The sequence below is a fragment of the Parambassis ranga genome, chromosome 6 (genome assembly GCF_900634625.1).
Source record: "Parambassis ranga chromosome 6, fParRan2.1, whole genome shotgun sequence".
Lineage (NCBI taxonomy): Eukaryota > Metazoa > Chordata > Actinopteri > Ambassidae > Parambassis > Parambassis ranga.
Window position 1 is genome coordinate 6,626,092 of NC_041027.1, and position 24,912 is coordinate 6,651,003.

Genomic DNA, 24,912 nt, shown 5'->3' on the forward strand with positions numbered 1-24,912 from the left:
GAAACAATGAATAGCTCCTAAATTTCAACACTGTGACAGTGTGTAAAATCATGACAGTAAACAGCAGCACAATCATTCAGCAGATACAATAAACTATATCTTTCCAGACCACAGTTTTTCAGTCTGGTAGGAGATTTTAATGATGGGTTTTAGAGCCCTCGGTAATCTTATGGAATCCTTCTTCAGGGGTAACTGGGCCATCATGTCTGTGACTTGGTTTCCTGTATCATATTATGCATTTTATATTATTTTTTATTTTTGTTGAATCAGTTAGTATAGTGTAGCATTTACTAGACTATAAAAGTGAGTGTGAATAATAATTGTGTGAATAAATTCAGTCAGTAGTATCATCATCAAACCATTATTCTGAAGCATGCACCTCAGACTTCTAGCTACAAAAGATAATGTGCACAAGAGTCTGCTACAAATTCTCCGTCAGCATGTGCATTTTGAAGAATGTTCCAGAGATGTCCCACAGCAGGCCCTCAAATACTCTGACCTGTGGGAAAAATTAGCATGATGCATTGGTCCAACTCTGGCCAGCCTACAACAGCAAACCCAGGGCCTTATTTGTCCAGAGATAGAATACAGCAGGTGTCTAGGCGTGAGTGCCTCATCACAGCTTATCCACCAAAAAGGAAAAGAGAAAGCAGCTCAAACCATACCGACAGGATCCCACTAAGAGGGTAGCAGTGTGAGGATTAAGGACATCACAAGAGGGGGACATTTAGGCTGAAAGTGCTTTTACCAGAATCCTGAGGTGCAGGCTAAATCTGTGAGAACGTAAACGCTTTGCTGTAACAAGTAAGTTTGCCAGGCTGCATGTCTTGGTTTTTTTTCTAAAATAACAGAGCCAAGGGGGGATTAAAAATCCTTTTGCAATCTGCCATGCTGGGTGCTGTGTGTTTGAGCGAGGGAGAGATCAAGGACTCTGAACAAAGAAGCAGAGAAGTAGGCAGGAAAAGAAATGTTCTTGTGTTCCACTTGCAGAGAGACAGCAACCTGTTCAGCACTTTGTTGCTTCCAGTCACTTCCTACTCATTTAGAATGTAGAGTTATACCATCAAAGAGCTTGCATGCTGCGTAAAAACAACTTCTTAATGTATGTATCAAAGCTTACAGGATTAATTAGCACTCTAACCCCCAATATGTAGCATTATTTGCTGCAGGGAGCAAAACTCACATTTACTTCTCAGATTTACATTTTATGCTGCTCCTCTTGTGCTTAATTGGTTGTTCTTTTGCGTTATAAAGTCAACTTGAAAGCAATCTATCTTCCCATTCAGACTCACAGACACAGACATGATCATTAACACTTTCATTTATCTTCTTTGTGTGTCTAGTGCGTTTCCTTTGGCTACAAGCTGTATATATGTAGGCAGAGATGCACCAATTACACAGAGGAAAAAAAGCAATTGGACTGGGAAATCCAAACTAAGAGAGGAAGGGCACACTTCATCACAGGTACACAATGCTTTATCACACACAGCAGGTGTGGGGATTACCTTTTTAATTGGATCTCTATGTGAGACTGGTAAAGTCAAAGGACTATTGTAGTCACTGGGTGATGAAGCAAAGGAAAGGGCAGGGGACGAGCAGAGGGAGGGAGGCCAGTTTCAATCATTTCCCAGTGTGTGCTTCTAAAAAACACAATCCCAATTAGCACAAGGTATGTGTGCTCAATGAATGCGCATGCTCTCACAAACATACAAGCATGCAAGCTGACTTTTCAGAACACATCATTTAGCTGTGTCATAGTCTGTCCCTCTGGTCCCTCTTTGAGGCAACACAGCACAACTAAAAGACACAGCAAGACTCTGTAAAATAAGTAAGAAACTTATATCACTATCATTTCACATGTTTATTTATATTTGGTCAGCCAGGTACAGTCCAGGACTACGTTGTCATGGCGGCAGAGCTAGTCCAGGCCACTGGAGATTCAATGGAGTACATAGAACAGCAGATGATGCAGATGTCCTCCTCCTCTTCCTCCAACACTTCTGCATTCACCTCCTCAATGAGCACCAACAAGTTCAGAAAAGTGGCTCAGGGTTTATCCAGGACTACAGATGGTAGGGACTGTCCAGACTGATGGACACATCAGAACATTACACCGATGTCCAAAAATACAGATCAACAAAAACTACTCAGTGCATTTATCATAGAGTCCATGCTTGTATATGATGTTACTTTCCACTCCAGCAGAGCACTCTGGGCTTCAGCGTAAGACCTCTGCTGCGGTGGAGTCCTTCAGCCAGGTACAGAAATCCTCAAAGATCCCTAAGGGAGAGTCTGTCCCAGATTTTGAGGAGAAGCTACGCCCTATCACTGCCCAAGAGGGTGAGGTGAACCACACCTTTCATTTTGCATCACTTTGTAATTTTACAAAATGCCCACTGTGTCCCCTAATATCTCTCTTCCCTTTGCATTATAAACAAGTTTGACCCCTTGAGACTGTACAGGAACTATGTGCAGGCTATTTTTAGGTATTTGCCCAACGTTTGCTGAGAAAGTCTAAATGATTTAAACTAAACTCCACCGAGAAACAAAAGTTTGCTTCATCATGTAAACTTTTGCATTTTTTTCTGCATGGGTGAAGTTACTGTGAATACCTCTCTGATCAAAGTCCTGACAAAGACCCCACAAAGCACAGCGTTACTGTGATAGAGTTTTTGTGCTGCTTGTCACCTCCACAAAAGAAAAGCTGCTTGTGCTGAATAGCGGGACCTGTTCTGCATAAACTGTAGGTATTTGAACCTGATTCACCCTGGCTCTACCTGTGAATTATAGATTAAGAGACTTGTAGCCTGTCACAATATGCAGAACACTGCAGAGTAGCCATACCATTAGCATTCATGGGATGACCTTAAACTCACTAGGCTCTAAAGGAAAACAGGAAAGTGAGAAAAATGATGTACACCAAACATTCATTGTCTTTGCTCCAGTGTGCTTTAATGCTGTGTTTGTTTGAAACAAATTACTTTCAATGAACCTGATCTCTCTCTTCATTCATAGGTGAAAATGCAGTATTCAAGGCAAAGGTGACAGGGAACCCCCAGCCTACTGTTAGCTGGGAACGGGATAGTGGCTGTCCACTGTCTGATTCTACTAAATCCTTCTATGATAACATCAACAATCAGCATATACTTAAGGTTTGACACCATAACTGCACAGATCATCGATTTCAAAGCACCCAAATCTGTTATCAACAATTAACCACAGCCCTTATTAGTGAAGGACACAGGCTTACCTGTCTATAATGAGTGAATGAATTATCACAATTACCCATGTGTGTACTAAAATGAAGTGCAAGGTAGTTTGTTATAAATCTTGCAATTTATTAGCTGCTGTAAGGTCATGTAAGTACAATAATTCAATAAAACTTCAGTTATTATCACTTGGAGGTCCTGGCGTTTCAGGGACATAGCTACAAAACACAAAGAATCGTGCCTTTATAAACATGCCAGTAGACATAACTCATAACAAGCACATAAAGCACCACACAGAGCTGCAGTAGCTGTATGTAGTAGAGTCAGCTGTATGGAGGTATTTCAGGCTTGAATTTTCAGGACTGAAAAAGTCACATCCCTGTGCCCGAACATGCACCAGGTCACTTGTGTAATAACTGAAGGGAGCCCTCTACTTCTACTTATGTTGTAAGTTAGCAAGCCAATTCATCAGTATTCTCTCTGCAGTATTCTCTATACTGGCATGTTTTTAAGATGAACCTTTTTTTTCAGATTTATTGTGTGATTTGAGTGCCAGCATCTGAAAATCTTATTTTTAATGAATTCACATGCATTTTAATTTATAACACAAGGCACTGTATATAGTCTAAATACATTGCTTTAAAAGGTGAATGTGCCATTAACAGGCTTTTACAGAATGTGGTGGCTCCATACAGCCATTAAGCCCAAGGGTTCTAGCATCTTGGTGCTGTCAGCTGAAACAGCACACCATGCATCATGAGGAAAAGTAGATAGAAAGAAAAAAAAACTCTCTGATCCTTGTATCTATAACCACTCCGGAGTGGATTTAACGCTTTCTCTATACCAGCCGGGAAGCTTAAATGTAGCTTAAATAGCTATTATAAAGCAATTAACTTGTGGGTGCTGACATATGCATCTTCCCTTGCCATCTGTTTCTTTGGTGAGGGATGATGATTCTTTCTGCTAAATGTTAAGTGAGCATTCCTAGCATAGCACTGCCTCCTGCTGTGTACAAAAGGAATAGCAGTGAGACTTAAAATGACCAGACAATGTAATAATGACAACCGGTAATAGACACAGAAGGAGACATTAATATCTCATCTGTAATACATTCCTTCGTCATCAGATCAAAAACCTAACCCTGGAAGATGCCGATGTCTACAAGTGCATAGCCTTGAACAGTCATGGAGAAGCCACCTTTTCCATATCCCTTATTGTTACAGAAAGTGAGTCTAACCATTTTATATAATGTGAGTGCTTCTCAGTGTGTCAGTTATTCAGTTCAGCCTGTGTGCTGCATTCACCCAGCGCCTCAGGTGAAAGTTGTTCTCTCTTTGTTTCTAGATCCGGCAATGGACTTCAAAAAGATGTTGAAAAAAAGGTAGGAACACAAGTTTGTTGCCTAATACCAGCCGTGACACTCCCAGAACTTGTCGAGGTTGTGATGGAGCATTCTCTGATCCAGCCCCTGGATCTTTTTTGTATGCATCCAGAAATATCTATGGGACAAGATCTAAAGAGCTCCACTGTGTACCAATATTGCCGCTGGGGACAGGGAGAGATGCTTTTGAGCTGCTATTACACATTATGCATACATTATCAGTCATATGTGCACACACACCCTGTGAACACACATATATATAAGTACACACAAAAAACACACATGCAGGCTCTTTTCCCATCTGAGATCTTTCTCCTTTTGCAGGAGTGTGGAGAAGCGAGAGGAGAAAAAGCCACCTACAGAGGAGGAGATGTTGAAGATCCTGGCTGGAGCTGACAAGAAGGACTACGAGAGAATCTGTGCTGAGTATGGCTTCACCGACTTCAGAGGCATTCTCAAGAAGCTGAAGGAGATGAAGAAGAAAGTGGAAGTGGAGGTGGGCCTGTCATACCAAGAGCTCATTGTCATTCCACAGCATCACACATAAATAAGAGAAGGTTTTGGGGTGTGACATGAAAAACAGCTTAAAATAGAGGTGTAGAGAAAAGAAAAAGTTTACTCATTCAAAACTCAACTGTGTTACATACCATCATGTGTCCTTGGTTTAAAATCTGTAATTATTTCTCTCCAGATGGTACGTGTGCTGAAAACCCTGGAGGATGTTACTGCCAAAGTGGGCACAGACGTTGTCTTCAACACCATCCTGGAACTGAAGGATCCAAACACCAGGATGCACTGGTTTCTGGTAAAACTGATGCTGGTTATGTGTCAAAGTTTGTTTACATACTGTATGATCTAAAGCGCTTGTGAGTTCTCTCCTCATAGGCGATTTATTTACGATTCAGGGCACGGAGCTGCTGCGGATCCAGTACTCTCACGGGAAATACGAAGTGAAACAGATGGGAACTAAGCACATGCTGTGCATTTCTAGCGTGAGCCATAGTGACATGGGCACCTACTCACTGCAGGTTGGAGACAAGAGGCTGTCAGCCAGACTTAACGTCATAGGCAAGTGTAGAATGGGACACATGAGTCTCTTCTAACTCCTGATAATTCAGATGTTGTCTGCAGGTGCATACTCACATAGTGTCACTTGTGCTATGTTTTCATTCTTGCACCATGTGGTGTTTTGTTAACACTTTGTTTTCATCTAGTGTCAGTTTTAGAGTTTTGATCTAACACATCATGGATGTTTTTTCTTTTTTTCTGAGCTCTGAGGCATCTCATAGTTCTCTGAACACACAAATATCAAAGCACTGTTTGCTGGATGGCTTTACATTCATGGCCTATGGTGGAACTCTTTGAGTGTTTATGCACAAAGGCTGGAATATAACCCTTTTTGGCATTTTAGTCAACACTTTCTGGCAAAATAAACAAGGACTTATCATCCAGGGGATCAATAAGGACATGGCACACAGTGCTACTTCTTGCGGCATTGTGAAGAAGTGGGCCGGTCACCTTCACCACACTGGAAACCATTGACATGACCAATGACATAATATTGCCAGATTAATGAATAACAAACCTGTGCTTCTTTACATCAAACCCCAAATAATGTTGTCAGCTTATGTACTTAAACCCATTCGATCTACATATGCCTGAAACCTACAACAACAGACCTCTGTCTTTTGTATGTCTTATTCAGATGAACCTCTTAAATTTTTGTCTGACTTCAAGCCTAAAAAAGTGACGGAGCGACAGACAGCTGTGTTTGAGGTCCGTCTTTCCAAAAAGACAGATGCACCACTCACCTGGAAGGTTAGTATGCAACTCAAAAAGACACATTTTTTTTTTTTTTATAAAGTCATGCTGTATATCACTCTAAGATGAGACGGAAGATGTTTTTTTGGGAACATTTCTAGAAACCCTTGGCACTTCTGGCACATTACTTCAACACATCCGACATCTACACAAGGGACACACAAGATGAAAAAAAAAATGAAAATTCTTTTCCTAGAAGTGTTTGTGTTTTTGCAGGTAAAGGGAAAGGAACTAAAAAGAGATGAAAAGTTTAATGTGTCCTTGTCTGAGGATGGTCTGACCTACACCTTGAAGATAAAGGACGTGAAAGTCAGTGACACTGGTGACTACATCATCAGCATTGGAGACCTCACTGCCACCGTGCCACTTTTCATTGAAAGTAAGAACAAGTATCTCCTGGGTTTTACCGTCATAAAAAAAAACTTGCTCTAACTGCTCTTTCTTGTTTTATTGAGTTTTTCCCCCAAACTGCTGTTTTAGTGAACTACTACGAGATGAGCAGCTGCTGCATTTTTCTCTCCCCTGAGATTAGAGGCCTTCCTTCATAGCTTTGCTAAACAACATCATCTCCCCTGTCTTCCAAATGAAGATGCAGCATAATAAATCCTCCCTCCTAGTTAGAAGTTGAAAGTAATCCAACCAAATCCCTCCTCACAACAAGTTCATTTATTACAGCACTGTCTAACAAGATGCTTACTTGCCCAAAGGTGCAAGCTGGGGCATGTAAATATCTTCCCAAGGACAGTAACTGTCCTCTGGGGTTGCATGAGCAGAAGCACGCTAATTGTGGTTGTGTTAATTATAGTTTTTCATGAGTAGGTACTTCTTTTTTTAACTATTATTTTGTGCTTTATGTTTGGAAACTGAATTTTCACACTCATGTAATGCATGTAATGTCCACCTGAACTATTCCTTTGTTTTTATTTTTCTTTATTTTACTTTTAGGGATTCCCATCAGGTTTAGCAGCCACCTAAAGAATGTGCATGTGCAGGAGAGAGGCAATGCCCACCTAGAGTGTGAGATGAGCTCCAAGGACGTGCACATTCGCTGGCTGAAGGATGGGTGTGACATCACAGCAAGCCGCCGCTACATCTTCCTACATGAGGGGAAGAGGGCAGAGGTTATCATCGAGGACTGTCAGCAGGCAGACGAGGGACAGTACTCTGTCATCTGCACCCAGGACAACGACACCAATGAATACGTCTCTTCTGCGTATCTGACTGTGGATGGTAATCAATACCTTCTTTTACAGCATAAGCCAACAATAAAACATAACTGACTGATCAGCTCATTTTCTTTGTGTGTTGTCAGAGCGTTTCGCCTCAGTGAAGAGTGGCATGTCAGATGCTCAGTGTCCAACAGGCTCCGATGCAGAGCTGTGTGTTGTTCTTGATGATGAGAAGGTGGATGGTGTGTGGCTGAAGGATGGAGTGGAGGTAAGGTAATTTAAAGCAAAATAAAATAATTAATCTTTCGTGTCACTTCATGCCACTTCACAGCATTTAGCATTTTGAATTCACATACCAAAGTAGCATTACAATTACACTGAAGTGAACATATTGGAAGCATAAGATTCGTTCCCCACCTTTGTGATGCCAATATGTCGACTCTAATTTTACATTTGTAAATTCCAGCTTGTAAAATACTTACCTGCAGCTCCTGCAAAAGTAATAACATTCCCCCTGAGCTACATCTGTGCCACAGGTTTAGTGCTGATTAGCAAATGTCAGCATGAAAACATGCTTAACTAATTACAAGATTTGCCTCTGAGAAGTATCACACAGCTGCTAGTACGACTGTAGGTCAATTTTAATTACTCCACTGGTTTTATCAGTTTTGTTTACACTTCTCATCATTCAAATTCTGAGAACATATTATATTTTATTAGTGTTGTATATTTGACAGATTTCAGAGCTGACTGGGGTTCAAGTGGTTAAACAGGGAGCCGTCCACAAACTAATCTTCTCTGGTGTGACTGATTCCCACGAGGGCAAGTACTCCTTTAAAGCCAAAGGAGCAGAGAGTGAGGCTCTGCTCACCATTGCAGGTTTGTCAGTGTGTTTGATACACATACTGAAACCTACAACTTAAAAACAAATCAATATAAATCAAAGTGTAAATATGACCTCCTTTTCCTAGACCCTCCAGAGATTGATTCCTCTGTGCTGGACTTGCTGGGGGCCCAGCCTGTGACTGTGAAGGCAGGCCACACAGCCACCATTAAAATCCCATTTAAAGGCAAACCATCTCCCAAAGTCACCTGGTACAAGGACGGTGTGGAGGTTATGGAGGATGAGAGGACTAAGGTGGAGCGGACAGCGGATGGCACCTCACTGGTGCTCAGCAGGTGCATGAGCAAAGATAGATGTCATCCTCTCAGATGCTCTAATCTTTTTAAAGGTCACATTAAAATGCAGATGCACATTTCTAATTATATCTCCTCACTTGTATGTGTACAAGATGCGTGCGAGAAGACAGTGGCACAATTACCCTTCGTCTGAAGAGTGACTGTGGCACTGCTGTCACCCACCTGCACCTCAATGTAGTTGGTAGGTGACAAATTGACATTTAAGCTAAAGAAACTTTTGATCACAGGTTTGAAACCCATGTTTTACCACATTCTGTAGACCACCCAAAGCCTCCTCAAGGAAAAGTAGAATTCCTTGAGCAATCAGGAAAATGCATCAAAATGAAATGGAAGGCTCCCAGGGACAACGGGGGCAAGCAGGTGACCAGCTTTGTGATTGAACGGCGTGCAGCAGGTAAAAGGTCCTGGAACAGGGTTGGAGAAGTGGACAGCAGTACCACTGTCTTCAGCGACGATAAAGTGGAGGAGGGCCAAGGGTACCAGTATCGCATCAGAGCTGTCAATGCAGAGGGGATGAGCGACCCTCTGGAGACAGAGGAGGTCTGTGCTGGAGAACCAATAGGTGAGAGAAAGAAAACAAATTATCACTGCATCATGGGTTAGGACATTGAGGTCTGGAGGTTTTAGTGGTCTCTAGTTGGAACTTGTAATCAATTTTAAAAGTAAATTATCAGTGTCTAAGCACAGCTAATTTTCCACACTCCAGCTAATTTTAATCAGTTTTTCCCCACTGCTTGACAAATTTATTCATCCAGAGCCCCCAGGCACAGCATCCCAACCTCAGGTGTCTGACATCACTAAAAACACCATGACAGTGAGCTGGACACCCCCAGGCCACGATGGAGGAACCCCAGTACTGGGTTACATTCTGGAAAGGAGGAAGAAGGGGAGCAACATGTGGCTGCAGGTCAATAAAGACCTACTCACAGGTCAGACTAATAACAGTTTTTTGTCATTACATGTAGCTGCCCCATTGTTCATTGACAGAATGCACTGTTGAGTGCATGTGTCTATATGATTGTTTTCAGATACTAACTGTACAGTGGATGGTTTGGTGGATGATGTGGAGTATGAGTTCAGAGTCACCAGTGTAAACCGAGCTGGTGCCGGCAACCCCAGCACCATCTCTAATGCAGTTCTGGCTAAAGACCCAATACGTGAGTCCTCTCTGTCCCAGATATTTTCTTTCCCTATATATAGTGTATCATCATAATGGTTTTTCTCCCCTGTAGGAGCTCCTGGCCTAGTGAGAAACCTCTGTGTCTCTGATTCCACAACTTCTTCCATTTCTCTGAAGTGGACACCTCCAGAGCAGGGAGACGAGCCCTCAGGCTACATCTTAGAGGTTCGGCCTGAAGATGCTAAAGAGTGGACAAAAACCTCTAAGATCCCCATTGCTGGTACTGGCTTCACAGTGATGGGTCTTCAGGAGAGAATAAAGTACCACTTCCGTATCCGGGCTGTGAATGAAGGAGGGTTGGGGGGTGCCACCGAGCTGTTGGAGGGGGTATTAGCCATGCCTCCACCTGGTAATAATAACTAGTCTTGTGTGTGTATTTTTGTTTTAATTTTTTTGCATCATTTATTTTTGATTGTGTGACTATACAGTTCCACCCAGGTTTGATCTCCAGGGTAAGCTGAAAAACCAAATGTTTGTCCGAGCTGGAACAGCACTGTGCCTTCACCTCAGCTTCACTGTGAGACACTATCAGTCACATAAACCAGCAATTATTTCAATGATACTTCTTGAATACATGAGATAAACATGCAAACCAGATAATCCTGTCAGATTAACTGTCAGTCACTCTTGCAGGGCTCACCTCCGCCTGTGGTGACCTGGTTTAAGGATGGCATTCTCACTACTGGAAGAGAAGTCATCACAAAAAGCAACACACACTCCCACATCCTGATTCCTTCCTCCCATCGTTCTGATTCTGGTGTTTACCGTGCCCATCTGAAGAACGACTGCGGAGAGGCACACTATGATGTCAATGTCAGAGTCAGAGGTAAGAAATGAAGGCCTCAGTTAATTCAGTCAGTCTTTCTGTTATGTTGCATTTCGCCAAAGCCATTAAAGTTTGTAGAAATACTGACTCATGTGGCTATAAGATGAATTATAGGAAACCAGGAATATGAGGGGAGGACTCATTGCAAGTAAAGCTGACTAAAACTCATTAAATATTAATTATGGAACATTAAAGAGGGATACATTTTTGTTTTAATGGTTTTATGGAAATACCAAATTTAAGGCCAGTGTCATTTCTCCTCACCATTCCCAGACTTTCCTCGACCCCCAAAGAACCTTTACTTCGAAGAGGAGGTCCCGGGCACCGTCACTCTGCAATGGGATCACACCCCAGATCTGATTGATGATGATGATGGAGCACATTACGTCATACTCAAGAGAGACACAAGCACTGCCTCCTGGTTCACTGTCGCCGAGTGTGTCTTCAGCAGCAAGTACACCGTGACTGGACTTCTTCCAGGAAGGAAGTATTTCTTCAGGGTCCTTGCACAGAACTCTATTGGTGACAGTGACCCTTTGGACTCAAAGGAGCCTCTCATCATCGCTAAAGAAAAAGGTAAAATAAAGGATTATCATAACATGGATGGACAGTTTAAGTAAGTGTATATGCTTATGCTCTTGTATTTGTGCCTATATGTATGTTTCTCTAAGAGTGCATCAGCAGTCTTCGTCTGAGGGAATATGTGTCACCACCCCGTCAGGTAAAGCCGACGTTCCTGCTGCCACTGAAGGACCATGCTGTTTGCAAAGGACATGACTGCACCATGAGCTGTGCCTATCAGGGGCTGCCAACACCAAAGGTATAAAATACATTTTAATATACGTCAGACATTTTGTTTGTTTTTTTTTTGTGAACTATAAAGTGAAAAACAAATCCCGTGTGCAGGCCTGCTGGTATAAAGGGGATTCAAAGATTTCAGACTCCCCTCGATTTTGGCACAGCACTGCCAACGGTGTGTGCACCCTGGTAATTCCCACCTGTGGGGTCATAGATGGAGGAGACTACACACTGGTGCTGGAGAACCCTCTTGGGGTGGCCAAGTGCTCCTGCAACCTGGTGATATATGGTGAGTTTTAAGTGAACAGGCATCGGAGGAGAAGAGTCAAAAGTATGAGGCACTGTGGTTTCCTTTCTAATTCCTACTCTTTCTTTGTCATGACTTTCAGATAAGGATGACAATGGTCTGCTGGAGAGCCTGACCAATCAGAAAAACAAGGAGAAGTTTATTTTATAAGAACATTGTCACTTTTATTTTGGTTTCTTGATTCACTCTATACTCCAGTCTAGTTATACAAAAAATGAACACTAGAGGTCAGACTCACACACAGTCTTGTTTCTTGCTTCAGGAGCAGATTAATGTTTGGTGTGTTGGTGGGGATTGTTGTTCATTAGTCTGCTTACTCAGCCGAAGAGATTGTCCTCACCCTTTAAGTCACAAATGAGTTTTTATTATAACAGGAAATGCAAAGAGAACTCTCCCCCACAATAAACTTGCTTCACAAAACTCAGGCCACACGCCATCTCAACATGCAGACATTCACACAGCAACAACTTTGAGGATGGTTTGCAACCAATTATTATTATGCAAGCAGTCATAGTCTAAATCTCACTTATCCTTGCAGCTTACTGCAATGTTTTAATCTAGTCTAGCAGATATCATCCTCTTCTCTCATCTCCAGTACTGCTTGGTGGATTATTAAATTGGTGTACCCTTTACCTGACAGGAGTAATTGGAGACAGACCGAAAGCAATGGGGAGAGAGATAGGAGGTAGCACGCAAAATGGTGCAGGCTGGAATTAAACCTGCACCACTGCAGGCTCAGTTGTTGGGCAGCCTGGTCAACCAGGTGAGTTTATCCCATCCTACAAGATCTTATTATTATATTATCTACACAAATTAACAATTTAATAATCAGGTAAAACATAGCATACTGTATTGTGAAGGCATGGAGATACAGCTGTATTACCTGTAAGCATTCATTGTGCTGCTTGCATATGCCTCTTTTCAGAAAGAAATCAGGGGACTTTACTGTATGTCCAACCCTAATCATTCTGCATAGTTTGAATACAGATTACACTAGATTATTTTAAGTTTAAAATCCACTTCCACAATGCTGTAATCGATTACTTTAAAACAAAACAATTTGAACTACTCTAGCATGTGATAGCCTCATTCACCTGACAGCTTCTTTTAAAAAGCCTTGTGCTGCTTGAGATTGTGAGTGATCTCGTAAGGCCCTGCCAAACACACATAAACAGAGGTTACAACCCCTCTCCATCCTGACGTCACTAGTGTTGGCTCCCACCACTCTTAGTTCTTTACCTCCAGCAGGGGGTCAGGCAGTGTCGGGGATGCCAGGTTCAAATCAAGCACCATTGGGCACCAGTGACGTCACTGGTACCTTCCGCCCCTTCAGTGCTCAACAATACAGTGGAAGTAGTTTGGAGTGAGACCCTGAATAGTCAATCTAGGTGTTTGTCAAAGACAAAAGACTGATGCACTCAAAAGGAACTTAATGCAAGTCAGATTTTCTCTGACCTTTGAGGAACTTAAATTACTGAAGCCTGAAGTGAAATGAGATAGAAACCGGCTCTGCAGTATAACTTGAACAGATCAGTTCATGTTTAAAGTTTCTACGTCAGTTCATTGAATTTCGGAGAAAGTATCACCAAGCCTAAAGAGCTTCATTTTTATAGAAGACTGCAGTTCTTTGATGGCAAGGATTTGGCTGCCAATGAATAAGACACATTTGGAAGAACTGGCACAGGTCCTACAGGGATGAGATGCATGTCTGCATGTTGTTGAGAGGAGAAGGCGAGAGTAGGACAAAAAAAGGGGAAGGAGAGCGAGACAGCATTACTGGTAGCAGTCTGGTGAGTTTCCACAGGGTTAAAGGCTGCTGAAAGCACATTTTCCACCTCGGCTAGACAATACACTGCAGCAGTTACTAGAACAGAGCTCTCTGTGTACTCCAGCTCTTTCTGTCGTAATGGCACTTTAACTGCTGAGGACCAACAGCTTCAGTAGAAACACAAAACCAAAGAGTTAGAAATATCAGCTGATATTTGGAATTTTGATTATGATTATAGGAAACAACAATTAGGACCAAAGAACATTATATTGAAGTTGCATTGTAATTGCATTTATTTCTCCAATAGATATTCACATTCATAGCAGTTTCACTACAGCAAAGAAAATATTTATTTTACAGTCATTCTACAGTCATCAAAGAAATAAATTACAGTGGGAATTAAAGGACAACAAGGAATAGTATGTCAGAATGACATCATCAGAATAAAAATTTCCCAAAAGAAAGTCAAAGGGGCATTCAATACAATCAAATTATTTGTGTTTTTTCCCACAGTGGCAGGTAAAGATAACATTTTGGGAGCTTGCATTTTCTGCAAATGAAAAAATAACACTTTTAAGGAAAGATTTACACATAAAGGTTGGTAACACTTTAAAAGAAATAAATGCCTTGTTAAGAAAAATGTTCATTCTCACACACTGAGTGATCAAACTTGTGTTCTTTCTCTTCAAAAAAGGGAAAAAATAGCCTATGTTTCAGAGTATGCAGTACACAACAATCATTTGTTTGAATCACTATAGCTGTGAATTTTACGGAGACTGACTGGCCTCACCTTGGGTACAAAAAAATGCAGCACATGGTAGATTGAGATTGTTATTACAAAGAGAAGATTGTTTGACATACTTTTTATAAACTCATACTGATGTTGGAGGAGTGTCAGTTGTCAGCATAAAAACACCTGGGTGTATAGTTAGCACTGTGGTTGTCATGGAGGATTCAGTTTGTTGTCATGCATGAGTAAAGGTATATAAACTTTACATGTCTGTGTTTTGAATGTCACCTGCAGCATGATTAGGAGCAAAGGTTTTAAAATCACATAAAACAACACCAAAAAGAGTCTATTTCCTCTCCACTACAACAGCTACTGGTTCCAGCTTGTCACTCACAGTGGAGGCCGAACTACCCTGCCCTCCCACAGCTCTCTCGGGTCCCTTTTGTCTGCACACACAAAGCTCAGAACAACAGGGCTGCTGACAGGCTGAGGTAAAGTGATGCACCTGCTGGCCTGCCATCTGTGGGGGGAACAGGATGGTAGCTAACGGACCGGATGGAACGAGAGTCTTCCCCTGTGTGTCATATTTCACCTAATTCTAGCTACAATATCGCTTAAGAATAACCTCCTTCCTAAAAGAACAGCCAAAATCCTGCACCGCCAACAGAAGGGGGGACTTCTGTCACCTGCAATACAGAAGGTTGATTGATACATGAGAAGCCTTTAATGCTAACAAGTTGCACTCAGTGAAATGAGTTAGGTTTTTGAGCTTTGGTTATAGGGGGCGCAAAACAAAGTAGATCTTCCAAATGGCCTAATCTCCTCTCAGAGAAACCTTCAAAAGTCAGAATGTGGATTGGATATTTCAAAATAAAGTGGGATCAGTGTGGCTGTAGAGGCAAAAAGTCCAGAGTCTTTGTCTGGCAGAGGACAAAGAAAGTAGTGCTTACATAAGATGCCCACATAGTAGGGATGAGTAATACGATTTGCTTGACTCAATCTTGCCATCCCATTACTTGAGGCTGAATGCTACAGTCAGCTATGTTAGCCAATTAGCCTCTACTACCTGCCTTAAATAAGGATGAACAAACAGAAACATATCTGGTTAGGACACCTCTGTGGATGGCTTTCAGCAAGACAGCTCATTTTTGGTGTATGTTATATGTTGTTGGTGGATGAGAGAACTGCAGACGCTGGAGAAGTTAAAACATGGAAGACAACAGGACTGACGGAACACTTCTGACTGACAAAGCAGAAATAAAGTGCTGACTAGCATACTGATAGGGCAAAAGGGGATCGAGGAAGTATTTGGCAAAGTGGCAGTCAGCAACAGTCACATGGGTTGAGTGTCTTTATCAGTCAAAGCAAAACCTCGACCACTGTGTCTGCCTGCAGACATGTCATGGTGGCCGATGTGGTGCATAAGCATATTTTGAAGGAGTGTTACTAACAGTACTAAGGGACATTGACCCAGCAGAAGGAACCCATAATATGGGTTTGTTTCTTTTCCATGCTTGTGTACTTTATAAACAGTAAATATATAGATTTTATCATATTTGGATGTTTTTTAACCAATTCTTTTTGACAGTGGTACTTGACAATCAGTAATACTTGAATGAATATATTCATGATAAATCTAATAAATGAGTTCATTGTACATAAGCTGCTAATAGTAATAATCATCATGCCACTGCAATACTATGTGGGGTATAGGCTGTGGTCTATTAAGTAGAAGATGAGTCTTACAGTTCTTATTACATCTTTGTGGTGTTTCTGCTTTGGGAAACTTGAAAGTTAGCTCTGTCTGAGAGTCCAGAGATGGCTGCGATTCAGGAATGTGGGTTTAATCTTCAACAGCCTACTCACCTCAGTTGGCACTGTCAGACTACCTGACCTAGGTGACTATTTTACCGAACAAAATGCACATATTTGTTTTAATATTGACTCCTTCTACCCTGGCCCACAACCTTTACTCACAACTCGTATACGCCCAGCAATTGAAATGTCACAAAAAGTCAAGATATCTCAGAGTTAACGGAACAAGTAAGAAGACTGGTTTAAGAACATTGTGAAAGCACATTTGTAATGATCCAGTAGTATGTCTACTCCATAAAAACTATATTGGTTCACAGCATTTCTGGCCTTGAGTTGGTTCCCACCAAGATAAAATCAATGTATACACTCTCGCACATGCACACACTCAAAGACATGCATATAAATGTACAACAAGTACACTTCGTAAATATTAAATATAATGGAAATTGTTTAGAGGGTGAAACAAACAGGTGAGAGGTAAGAAACTTGTTAGAGATGAAAGAAAAAATATCTGCCATCCTGTCAGGGATTAGCTGCAGTGGATTTCACAGGATTAAAGCTGATGAAGTGTCCTGTGAGAGGGAATTATTAGGAATAATGGGATAACTGTTCCCTCACATGACAAGCCAGTTCCCTTGTCTTCCCTTTTTTTCTTTCTCTTTTTGGCCAGGCTGCCCTGAGGCGAAGTGTATGGTTGCGTGGATGTTAGTGTGCATGTCGTTATGCATGAGTGAATGGGGCCAAGATAGACAGAGAAACACACACACACACACACTTTATAAACAAAATTAGATTCCAGCCCTTTCTTTTCAGTCTTCATTACATGATCTCAAGCCCACAACAGTGTAGGTCGGCTGTTGTGGTTCAGCAATAAGATCCCTGTGATCTTTTCCTAATAACTAAACCAGCAGGAGATGTAGGTGTCAGATCTGTGTGCATGCTGACATTTGCACCTACACTGTGTTTTTTTAAAAACCTGCTGGCAGGCAAAACAAATGCCTGAAAGACTTAACACTATAAGTAAAAGGAGAAGGAGGTGCCCTGTGTAGGATATTACAAAGTATACATGTGTATAAGTTGGATGTTCAATAGTGGAGTGAACAAAGGCAGCCTGGTTGTTGTAAGTGAAATCAAAGGGATGGCAGATAACAAAACAGGTGCGGATATGCTCCTGACTTTAAGAATAGCACCCTTAATTCAGGGGAACACTCCTCAACAGAATGAAAAAGCAAACATGGGCAAGCTGGTAAAAAAACTCCCTTTTAAATAAAGTCTTAGGCAACAAAACACATGACAAACACAAATTGCTAAATTGCATTATTGGACCACATAAATTCGATGTGTGTGCCAGGAGCCAGTGTGGAAAGCGAGGTAAGAGTGTTAATAAACACACACACACACACACTATCATTCTCCCATATACCCTTCTTGAAGGTGCAGACTGACATTAAATTAAATCAGGTAAAAGTTAAGTAATACTCTCTATACTGTATATAGCAGGTTAATATTACTACACCTGTCTCCATGGTAACTAGAGCCTTTCTAGGACTGGAGGAGGCAGCAAGAACAGTTGGCTGAATATAATACTACTGTATCTTCTGGGTAAGGAGACACATGTGAGACTACTATACTAGTGGAATAGTAGAGGGATACCCATGTAACTGTGGTGGATTAGTCACCATGGTAACAACAGTGTGGGAGTGCCACACTGAGATGAAGGCTAAAGGTTGGGGATCTGGCTGTGAGATGTGGTGTCCATGATCACTCAGGGCCTGGGGGGAGTAGATTCCACCTCTCCAGCCTCATGTGCTTTGGACATTTCTGTACCTCATGATCTCTTCCTTGCCACCTCCACATCCTGGCACTCAACTGCAGACAGTGCTATGAGCATCTGGGCGGCGTAGTAAGTGGCCATGATGATAGCTCGTGAATGGGGCACAGGGAAGCAGAACTTGTTGACAGCGATGGTGAGGTCGGAGACCATGAAGAGCACAGCACCCAGGCAAGCCGACAACTTGGTCCAGGTCCACAGATCGTTGGCCAGCTGCAAGCCTGCAATGGCCCTCCAGCCCATGAAGCCGATCAGAGCTATGTAGACAGCCACCAGGTAGGTAAAAGGGCCAGACAAGTAGGGGTACAGCAGGAGGTAACACAGAGAGGACACAGCAGCTATCACCAGGCCAGCACACACATTAATTGGTTTCATCCCAAAGGCAGATGAGTAGAGGATATGGGTGATGGCAAACATCAGAAGGCCTGTAAACATATGATTAAGATCAAAATACAGTGATACAAAATAGTAGAGAAAATATGGGGTCATTTTCTGCAAGGATCCAAGATAAACTGGCCGATTGACTTATTTGCAGATATGTATGTTAAAATGATCAACAATTAGATAATTCCTGACAAGTTTAAGCAAAAGCAGTACTCCATGTACAGAAAATGTGTCCCAGATGAATACAACCCAGTGCAACTATTAGAAATGAAAGCATAATTTAGCTTACATTATGTCCTTTATGTAGTACTTGTATTGTTGCCTAGTATGAAACAAGATTAGACTAGTAAAAATGTGTACAATTTCTCCTCACCATGGACAAAGTAGCCTTGCTCCTGCCAGATGAGAAAGGCATCTCCCAGAGAGGAAAAGATGAGGCCAGCTAAGATCTTGCGGGCACTGGAGTGAGCACAGAGGAAGCTGAAGCCATGGGCCAGTAAAAAGACCCACAGACAGAAGATGGGCAGACATTTGATGAGAGCGCTGAACCAGGAAGGGCTTGAAGTGGGCAGCCACAGGACAAAGTACACACAGGTTGCCTTGAAGAAGGGCACCAATTTAGGGCCTTCACTCTTGACCTGAAAGTAGATGTAATAATTACCTTGTTAACTGAGTCATGTGGGTCATAGTATGTTTTAGCTCAATGAATCAGAACAATGTGCTACTATTGCCACTCTGTTTGAAATAAGTGCACCTTAAGGCTAACGCCTGAAACTTCACCACAGGCACAACAACAATCAGCACTTTGTTAGAGGGTTTTTTATTAAAAGAGGAAACATAGGCAGCAAATGTATGATTCTTGATCCACATGTCTGTGGCTGAAACAGCAAGTAGAAGCGGAAATGCAAAAAATTCCCACAGTTTTTTTGACTTTATGTAACCTGTTCATTTTTCATGTTGTTCCTACTTCTTTTCTTCACATCATCTTTGTTTTGTGTAGGGCATTCAAGGCTCAGGTTCTTTCTTCCAACTGTTTGAAGAATCCTATTTCTTTTTTGACCAAATATGAGGCCCAACAGGATTACAAAAATAACAAAACTGAGCAGAAAATCACCTCTGGAATGACCACCCACTGATGGTTCTGAGAATCACTCTGAAGGAAAAAGGCCCAAGGGATCAAAAACACAAAGGGGCTAAGTTGGCTGGGAGTCGAACTAAATGAGAGATCACTAGAGTGGAGATCACTGGAGAAGAGATGAGGAGTGAGGACATGAGGAGGAGTAGGAAGAAGAGTTCATGGAGCAGCAAGAAAAGGGTTTACAAGACTGGGAAAGCTACAGATTCAACGTCCTAAAAAGCTGTTTTTCTGTCGACTAGTTTGCATTCCTCTCCACAGTTACACATTCTGTGGTCAAAGCAAAGTGACTGAGAGGTCACCCTAGGCCATGCAGTTTATTATTCTATAGAAGACAAGAGGGAGAAGGGAGGAGGCCCCTTTGATTGCACAATTGCCTAATAAAATAGCAGACCAAATATCATTACAGGATCAACTACACAGTGTTTGAGAGAGATCAAGTCTGCCTGAGTGCACCTGATATCAACACCAGCAGGAAAACAACAGGGACCTGACACAGGTTCACTCATAGTCATTGGCACAATCAGACAAAAACATTGCTTTGACTTGCCCCTTAAAATCAGCAGGATGCTGAGAAGAAGTTATTCCACAATCTCCTCTCAACCCTGCCAGACAACAGTAATGTACTTCTCTAGAAGTACATCGAAAAGCCACAATGTATTGTTTCTGATCTACTGTCATTTCAGTTTAATCTGCTGGCGTTCTATATCATTAAAATGTAATTGTTGAGTGCCTGAGGCTCCACATGTCTTGGGACAGACTGCAGCTGAAAGACGCTTTTGTTTTGTGTGCATTCACAATCACTTAGAAGATCTGCCATCGGCTTGGTAGATGTTCAGAATCAAAAAATGTATGTCTTCTCATTCACACAGGGCATAGCATGGGAGACAATGCTGGATACATTTTAGAGAATGGATAGATGGACAAAGGCTTACAAATATCCATTTAAGACACCATCTGTCCCTGTAATGTGTCACAAATAGTATGAGAAGTTTTTCACTCAGGCAAACCTAAATCTGCTGTAGGTGTATGATGGGAACTAATGCACTCATCTCCCTTATGCTTGTGTATGTGAGTGTTTGGTAAGCGTATCTATCCTGTTAAGGCTAAATGGGTGCCAAGCAGAGGAGACAATCCTGGCAGCGCTCCCGGACTAGCCAATGTCGAAACCCTGTTTATCAAGCCACGGGTGGCTATAAGCACATGACACAAGAATGGCCCCAAGTACCACCATTACACAGATGGGGCCAAATATTATTTTATAAACTGTTATTCTAAAATACTGCAGGTCATGGAATTATTGTTGCTGTGTGTGCAAATGAGAAATGTTATAAGGGTGACTATGGGCTCCAGGGAGGAAGGTGGAAGGAAGTCAGTAATTCCCATAACCTTTAGTCTCATTAATAACAAAAGGGCTCCAAACTAAGACTGAAACTGGTAAGAGAGGAAAGGCTGATGGCATGAAACATACAAAAGTTTCTTTATTAAATGAGATCCTGTGCCTTAGTTTTTCCTAATGTTCTATAGGCAAATTTTCTTAGAAAGTATATTGCAGCTTTCGCCATATCACCTCCCATTACCTTTGTATTATTCCTCCATATCACTAAGCTATCAAGAAGGCATAATTGCCTGATAGAGTGCATGAACTGCTCTCTAGGGGTCGTAGTGGTTTTATTTCTCTCAGGTTCAGCCTTACTCTGCTGTTCATGTTCTTGCACTGGATTGAAATTGGCGAGGTTATACAGCACAGCATCATTTCAACTATAACCTACTCCTGTCACATTTATTGCGGTGTCAGTTGTCTGCAGGAACACTGAAAGCACGAGAACATTAGTGATGGTTTTTAGTCCTGTGTGACAGTCGAGAACATACCGTCTCATTTGAGAGGCAAATGAAATGAACCATTTATTATCATCCTGCCATCTAGCTGAGCAATCACATTATAAATAAAGGCTCTTTCCAAAAGAGCTGTGCCACATACAGCTGACCGGCTATAAACACCTGCCTCTGCCCCCCTTGTTAAACAACAATACAGTTAATGATTAACTGATTTTACATGGTTACTAACAAATAACAGCTTGTTTTTTTACCATGGTGGAATTACTCTCCTATGCAAGTTATGGGGAAATTTATTATGAACATGCTAATCTTCACATCTTTGCAAATGTGGACAAGCAACTTATTTGTGCCAACTCAGACCTACAGGCCAGGATGAAACAAGCAGCTGTTGGCAACATAAACCAACTATCATCCAGCCAGGATGACATCTATTCAGCCATTCAGAGTGTCAGAAACATGATACGTGGAAATATTTGAAGACCTGTAAACGCTCGGTGGAGGGCAGAGGGAAACTGTAATATAAGCATAGTCCTGGGAAGCACAGCTGGTATTAGAATCATATGACAATGTTATTTCTACATAACACTGCATCTTTCCATCTTGCAGTTGATTAACTACCACAATAACTTGCAGTCATACAATGTAAACAAGCAGTTCAGTACGGATGGGTAATACAACTGTCTGTCTTGAGTATCCGCCAACAACTGCAAGTCCAGACTTGTTAAAAAAATGGGTTTGTGACCTGACTGCTTACGTTAACCTCTGACTTTAAAGTTTAGAGCTGAATTTAGGCCTCTGCACCTTTGTGTAATAACTGGGTTATGTAGCCTTCAATGTGGAAACAATTTAACATCTCATTTTACCTCTGAGCAGAGACAGACTGTAACAAACTGAGGTTGCAGCGTAACATTAAATGTGTCCAATATATTATAAATCAAATTAAAAATAACTATTAAAATAACAAGACTGACTACATTCTTTTACATTGCAATACTGGGGGTGCCACCTCAATATAAAGTCAAGCCAGGACTTCCACTGCGTCTTCATCATTGCTAAGGCAACTGGTCTGTATGTCAAGCCTTCCTCCACACAGGGTTCTTTTTAAAGACTACACATCAGGGTTTACTACAGGGCAAGTTACATCACACAAGCCTTCATGGGAGGTAAAAATTCAAAGCAGCTCTGTTAAAGTAAGAGGATGCTAAGGATGGTTGAATTATTTATGCAGCTATCACTTTTGTAAAAAAAAAAAATTACATTTCCTGGTTGGGTCAGTTATGCAGATGGTACATAGGGTCAACAAGACAAAGACAGAAGGCAGCCACACAAAAGCTCAATAGTGGTGTATAGTTCAATACTGTTATGTTGATACTCCTGCTCTCAATGTTTCTGTTCTAGGATTGATTCTCATGTTACACTATCAATATCACCATTGTCTGGGTATACACATTATAAATACTACCCATTTATTAGTGCGACTGGCTGTGGCAGGTATTATCTAGCTACACTAAGAGTGTCACTATTGCAGTAGTATCACTGTTTCCTGAATGTCTAGGTTTCAATTGTTGACATTGAGTCATCCACATTCCTAAAAGTAAATAAAGTTGCTTCGTTGATATTGATGAAAGCATGTACAAGTGAAAGAACTAAAATGGCTGTGAAGAAATAAACAAGAACCAGAGCAACTTTAGCTTGGAGTGATAATTGTGTTCCTGGGATCACCTCATGCCACATTACTGTCTGGATTGAGCAGCAGACAAGTTATTTCAAAATATAGGTGTAGGCTCATTTATGTCAAGTCAATAGCTTTAAACACAAGGCAGCATGTCTCTTACCTGTGGACTGCTCTTTGACGTGATTGGCTACAGAGAGGCTGTGTGCACAACTTAGGGCTAAAAACATACAGTGTGGTTCTTCTGTATGAGCAACAACACACGAGATATAGGGGAAAGGAAGTGGCGACCTTTCATACCCTCTTTCTTAAACTACATCAAACTGGATTATTACATAGTGTTGCTTCGGAAAGTTAATCAGTGGCATCACGCTTGCGTCCACATCCCGCAGTGCTACTAATACATACTGAATCGGCGCATGCGTTACTAGAAGGTACAGGAAAGAAAAAAAAAAGACAAAAAGCTCGTCACATGACAGGTTTTCTTTTTGTCAGCGGCAGCCTTTACAAATTTGTAGAAACGTTCTCGTGTACGAGGAAGGAACAGCAGTGAAGCACGCGAAGTTCCTGCCTTGTCCGCAAAGATCTAAAACAGGGAGGTAATAAGACAACAAAGCACCTGTCCGAGCATTTATTTTAGCAAACAGATATACACTGGCAATTAAATGATCCCACACAGAGCATGCGCTGGCCTTCCAAACTATGACAAGCTATGTATAATAACGGAAAAAAGGCAAAAAACCCTGAATTAGTAACTTGAGACCGTCAACAGTGAACACATAATAGTAGAGCCACATCAAGGATGTTGTATTCGTGTGTTGTTATCATGTAACTAGCTAAACTAGCTGCTATTTTCCCTATTTATTCTTGTTGGTTTGAAACGCTGGTCTGAAACTGATACTCACCACAGTTACTGGAGAAACCATTTCTCCCTCGGTGGTGTCCGTGGCGATACAAAATGTAAATAATAACTCTATTCGCTTGGCTCCTCTTGTTTATGTTGAACTGTTAAGAGGGATGCCGATTGTTTTTGTCCTCGATTCAATGGGCGGTGCGACGTTCTGTAGGAGGCCGTGATGTAGGCGGTCCTTGTGGTTTTATCCAATAGGAGCAAATAATGGTGGTAACGGGGGTGGGTCAAGATGTGCAGGGACGCCCCTGATAGGAGGAGTCAGTGTGCTGTTGTGTTTACATATCAGAGCAGATGGCCTCTATTTACATGGCACAGAAATGCCCCTCGTTGATTACATGTTTGCAGCGTATTTTTATGGCGAAGTGACAATCCAGTGGTAAATTGGTGTAATCCGGCGCCAACTATCAGATAAAAAATATTTTTAATTGAAAATGCTACAACGTATAAGCATTCTTCCTTATTCGCAATGATCTACTGAACCTAATACAAGTCTCCCTTATGATAAGCCAGTGAAAATGATCAATCAGATTACCTATTTAATTTTCTAAAACTAGGGTAGGTCGTTTACACTCACGGTAAACAATTATATATTATAAAAACTCATTCCAGGATAGTATGTGTACATAAAAACCCTTCAATGCACATATTTTAGTAATGAAGGCCTACATTTGAATGAAGATATTCTTCCTTTAGGCTCAGCTGTCCAGGATTCGGGCCTACTGCATTTAGCTAAAAGCTCTCTATCATTCACTTGAAAGATTATAGTTGCTGCTCGTATGAAAAATAGCGCTTTTATTTTGTAAGGAGGGAGCAACAACATCGCTCAAAGATTAGTAGGAATGACCTATTCTGGGTATACAACATGTTGTAGTAGCGACATCATGTGGTCAAAAAGTGTCAGTGTTCTTTTGTTTAGGCGGGATATTACGTAGGC

General features: G+C 41.5%; 2 protein-coding genes across 4 annotated transcripts; one reads left to right on the forward strand and one right to left on the reverse strand.

Moving 5' to 3' along the window:
- Positions 1 to 649: 649 nt before the first annotated feature.
- Positions 650 to 13,947, forward strand: LOC114437158 (immunoglobulin superfamily member 22-like). Of its 3 annotated transcripts, none has more exons than XM_028407649.1 (26): positions 650 to 804; positions 1,880 to 2,072; positions 2,203 to 2,340; positions 3,016 to 3,152; positions 4,336 to 4,435; positions 4,554 to 4,590; positions 4,915 to 5,086; positions 5,282 to 5,395; positions 5,496 to 5,658; positions 6,296 to 6,408; positions 6,628 to 6,790; positions 7,357 to 7,641; positions 7,724 to 7,848; positions 8,318 to 8,459; positions 8,552 to 8,759; positions 8,873 to 8,961; positions 9,040 to 9,342; positions 9,536 to 9,709; positions 9,809 to 9,937; positions 10,013 to 10,309; positions 10,389 to 10,477; positions 10,594 to 10,786; positions 11,060 to 11,362; positions 11,458 to 11,606; positions 11,693 to 11,873; positions 11,974 to 13,947. In XM_028407649.1, exons 2-26 carry the CDS (start codon positions 1,907 to 1,909, stop codon positions 12,039 to 12,041), a joined length of 4,038 nt encoding a protein of 1,345 aa, XP_028263450.1. In that variant the 5' UTR covers positions 650 to 804; positions 1,880 to 1,906; the 3' UTR covers positions 12,042 to 13,947. The 3 variants fall into 3 exon arrangements, with proteins under 3 accessions (XP_028263450.1, XP_028263452.1, XP_028263451.1); XM_028407651.1 differs by having other exon boundaries at positions 2,206 to 2,340; XM_028407650.1 differs by having other exon boundaries at positions 1,884 to 2,072.
- A 162-nt stretch (positions 13,948 to 14,109) lies between these two features.
- tmem86a (transmembrane protein 86A) lies at positions 14,110 to 24,106 on the reverse strand. Its single transcript, XM_028407652.1, has 3 exons — positions 23,971 to 24,106; positions 18,793 to 19,057; positions 14,110 to 18,460 (listed from the first exon to the last, which is right to left on the reverse strand). The coding sequence occupies exons 1-3, from the start codon at positions 23,989 to 23,991 to the stop codon at positions 18,033 to 18,035; spliced, it is 714 nt and encodes a 237-aa protein (XP_028263453.1). The 5' UTR covers positions 23,992 to 24,106; the 3' UTR covers positions 14,110 to 18,032.
- Between the last annotated feature and the right edge of the window lie 806 nt (positions 24,107 to 24,912).

Coding starts and splice junctions, on each gene's coding strand:
- LOC114437158 (XM_028407649.1), top strand. CDS start 1,907: ATGGCGGCAGAGCTAGTCCAGGCCACTGGAGATTCAATGGAGTACATA. Junction 5,087..5,281: donor AGAAGAAAGTGGAAGTGGAG/GTGGGCCTGTCA, acceptor ATTTCTCTCCAG/ATGGTACGTGTGCTGAAAAC. Junction 8,460..8,551: donor GGCTCTGCTCACCATTGCAG/GTTTGTCAGTGT, acceptor TCCTTTTCCTAG/ACCCTCCAGAGATTGATTCC.
- tmem86a (XM_028407652.1), bottom strand. CDS start 23,991: ATGGTTTCTCCAGTAACTGTG. Junction 19,058..23,970: donor TGGTTTCTCCAGTAACTGTG/GTGAGTATCAGT, acceptor ATCTACTTTCAG/GTCAAGAGTGAAGGCCCTAA. Junction 18,461..18,792: donor GCAAGGCTACTTTGTCCATG/GTGAGGAGAAAT, acceptor ATATGTTTACAG/GCCTTCTGATGTTTGCCATC.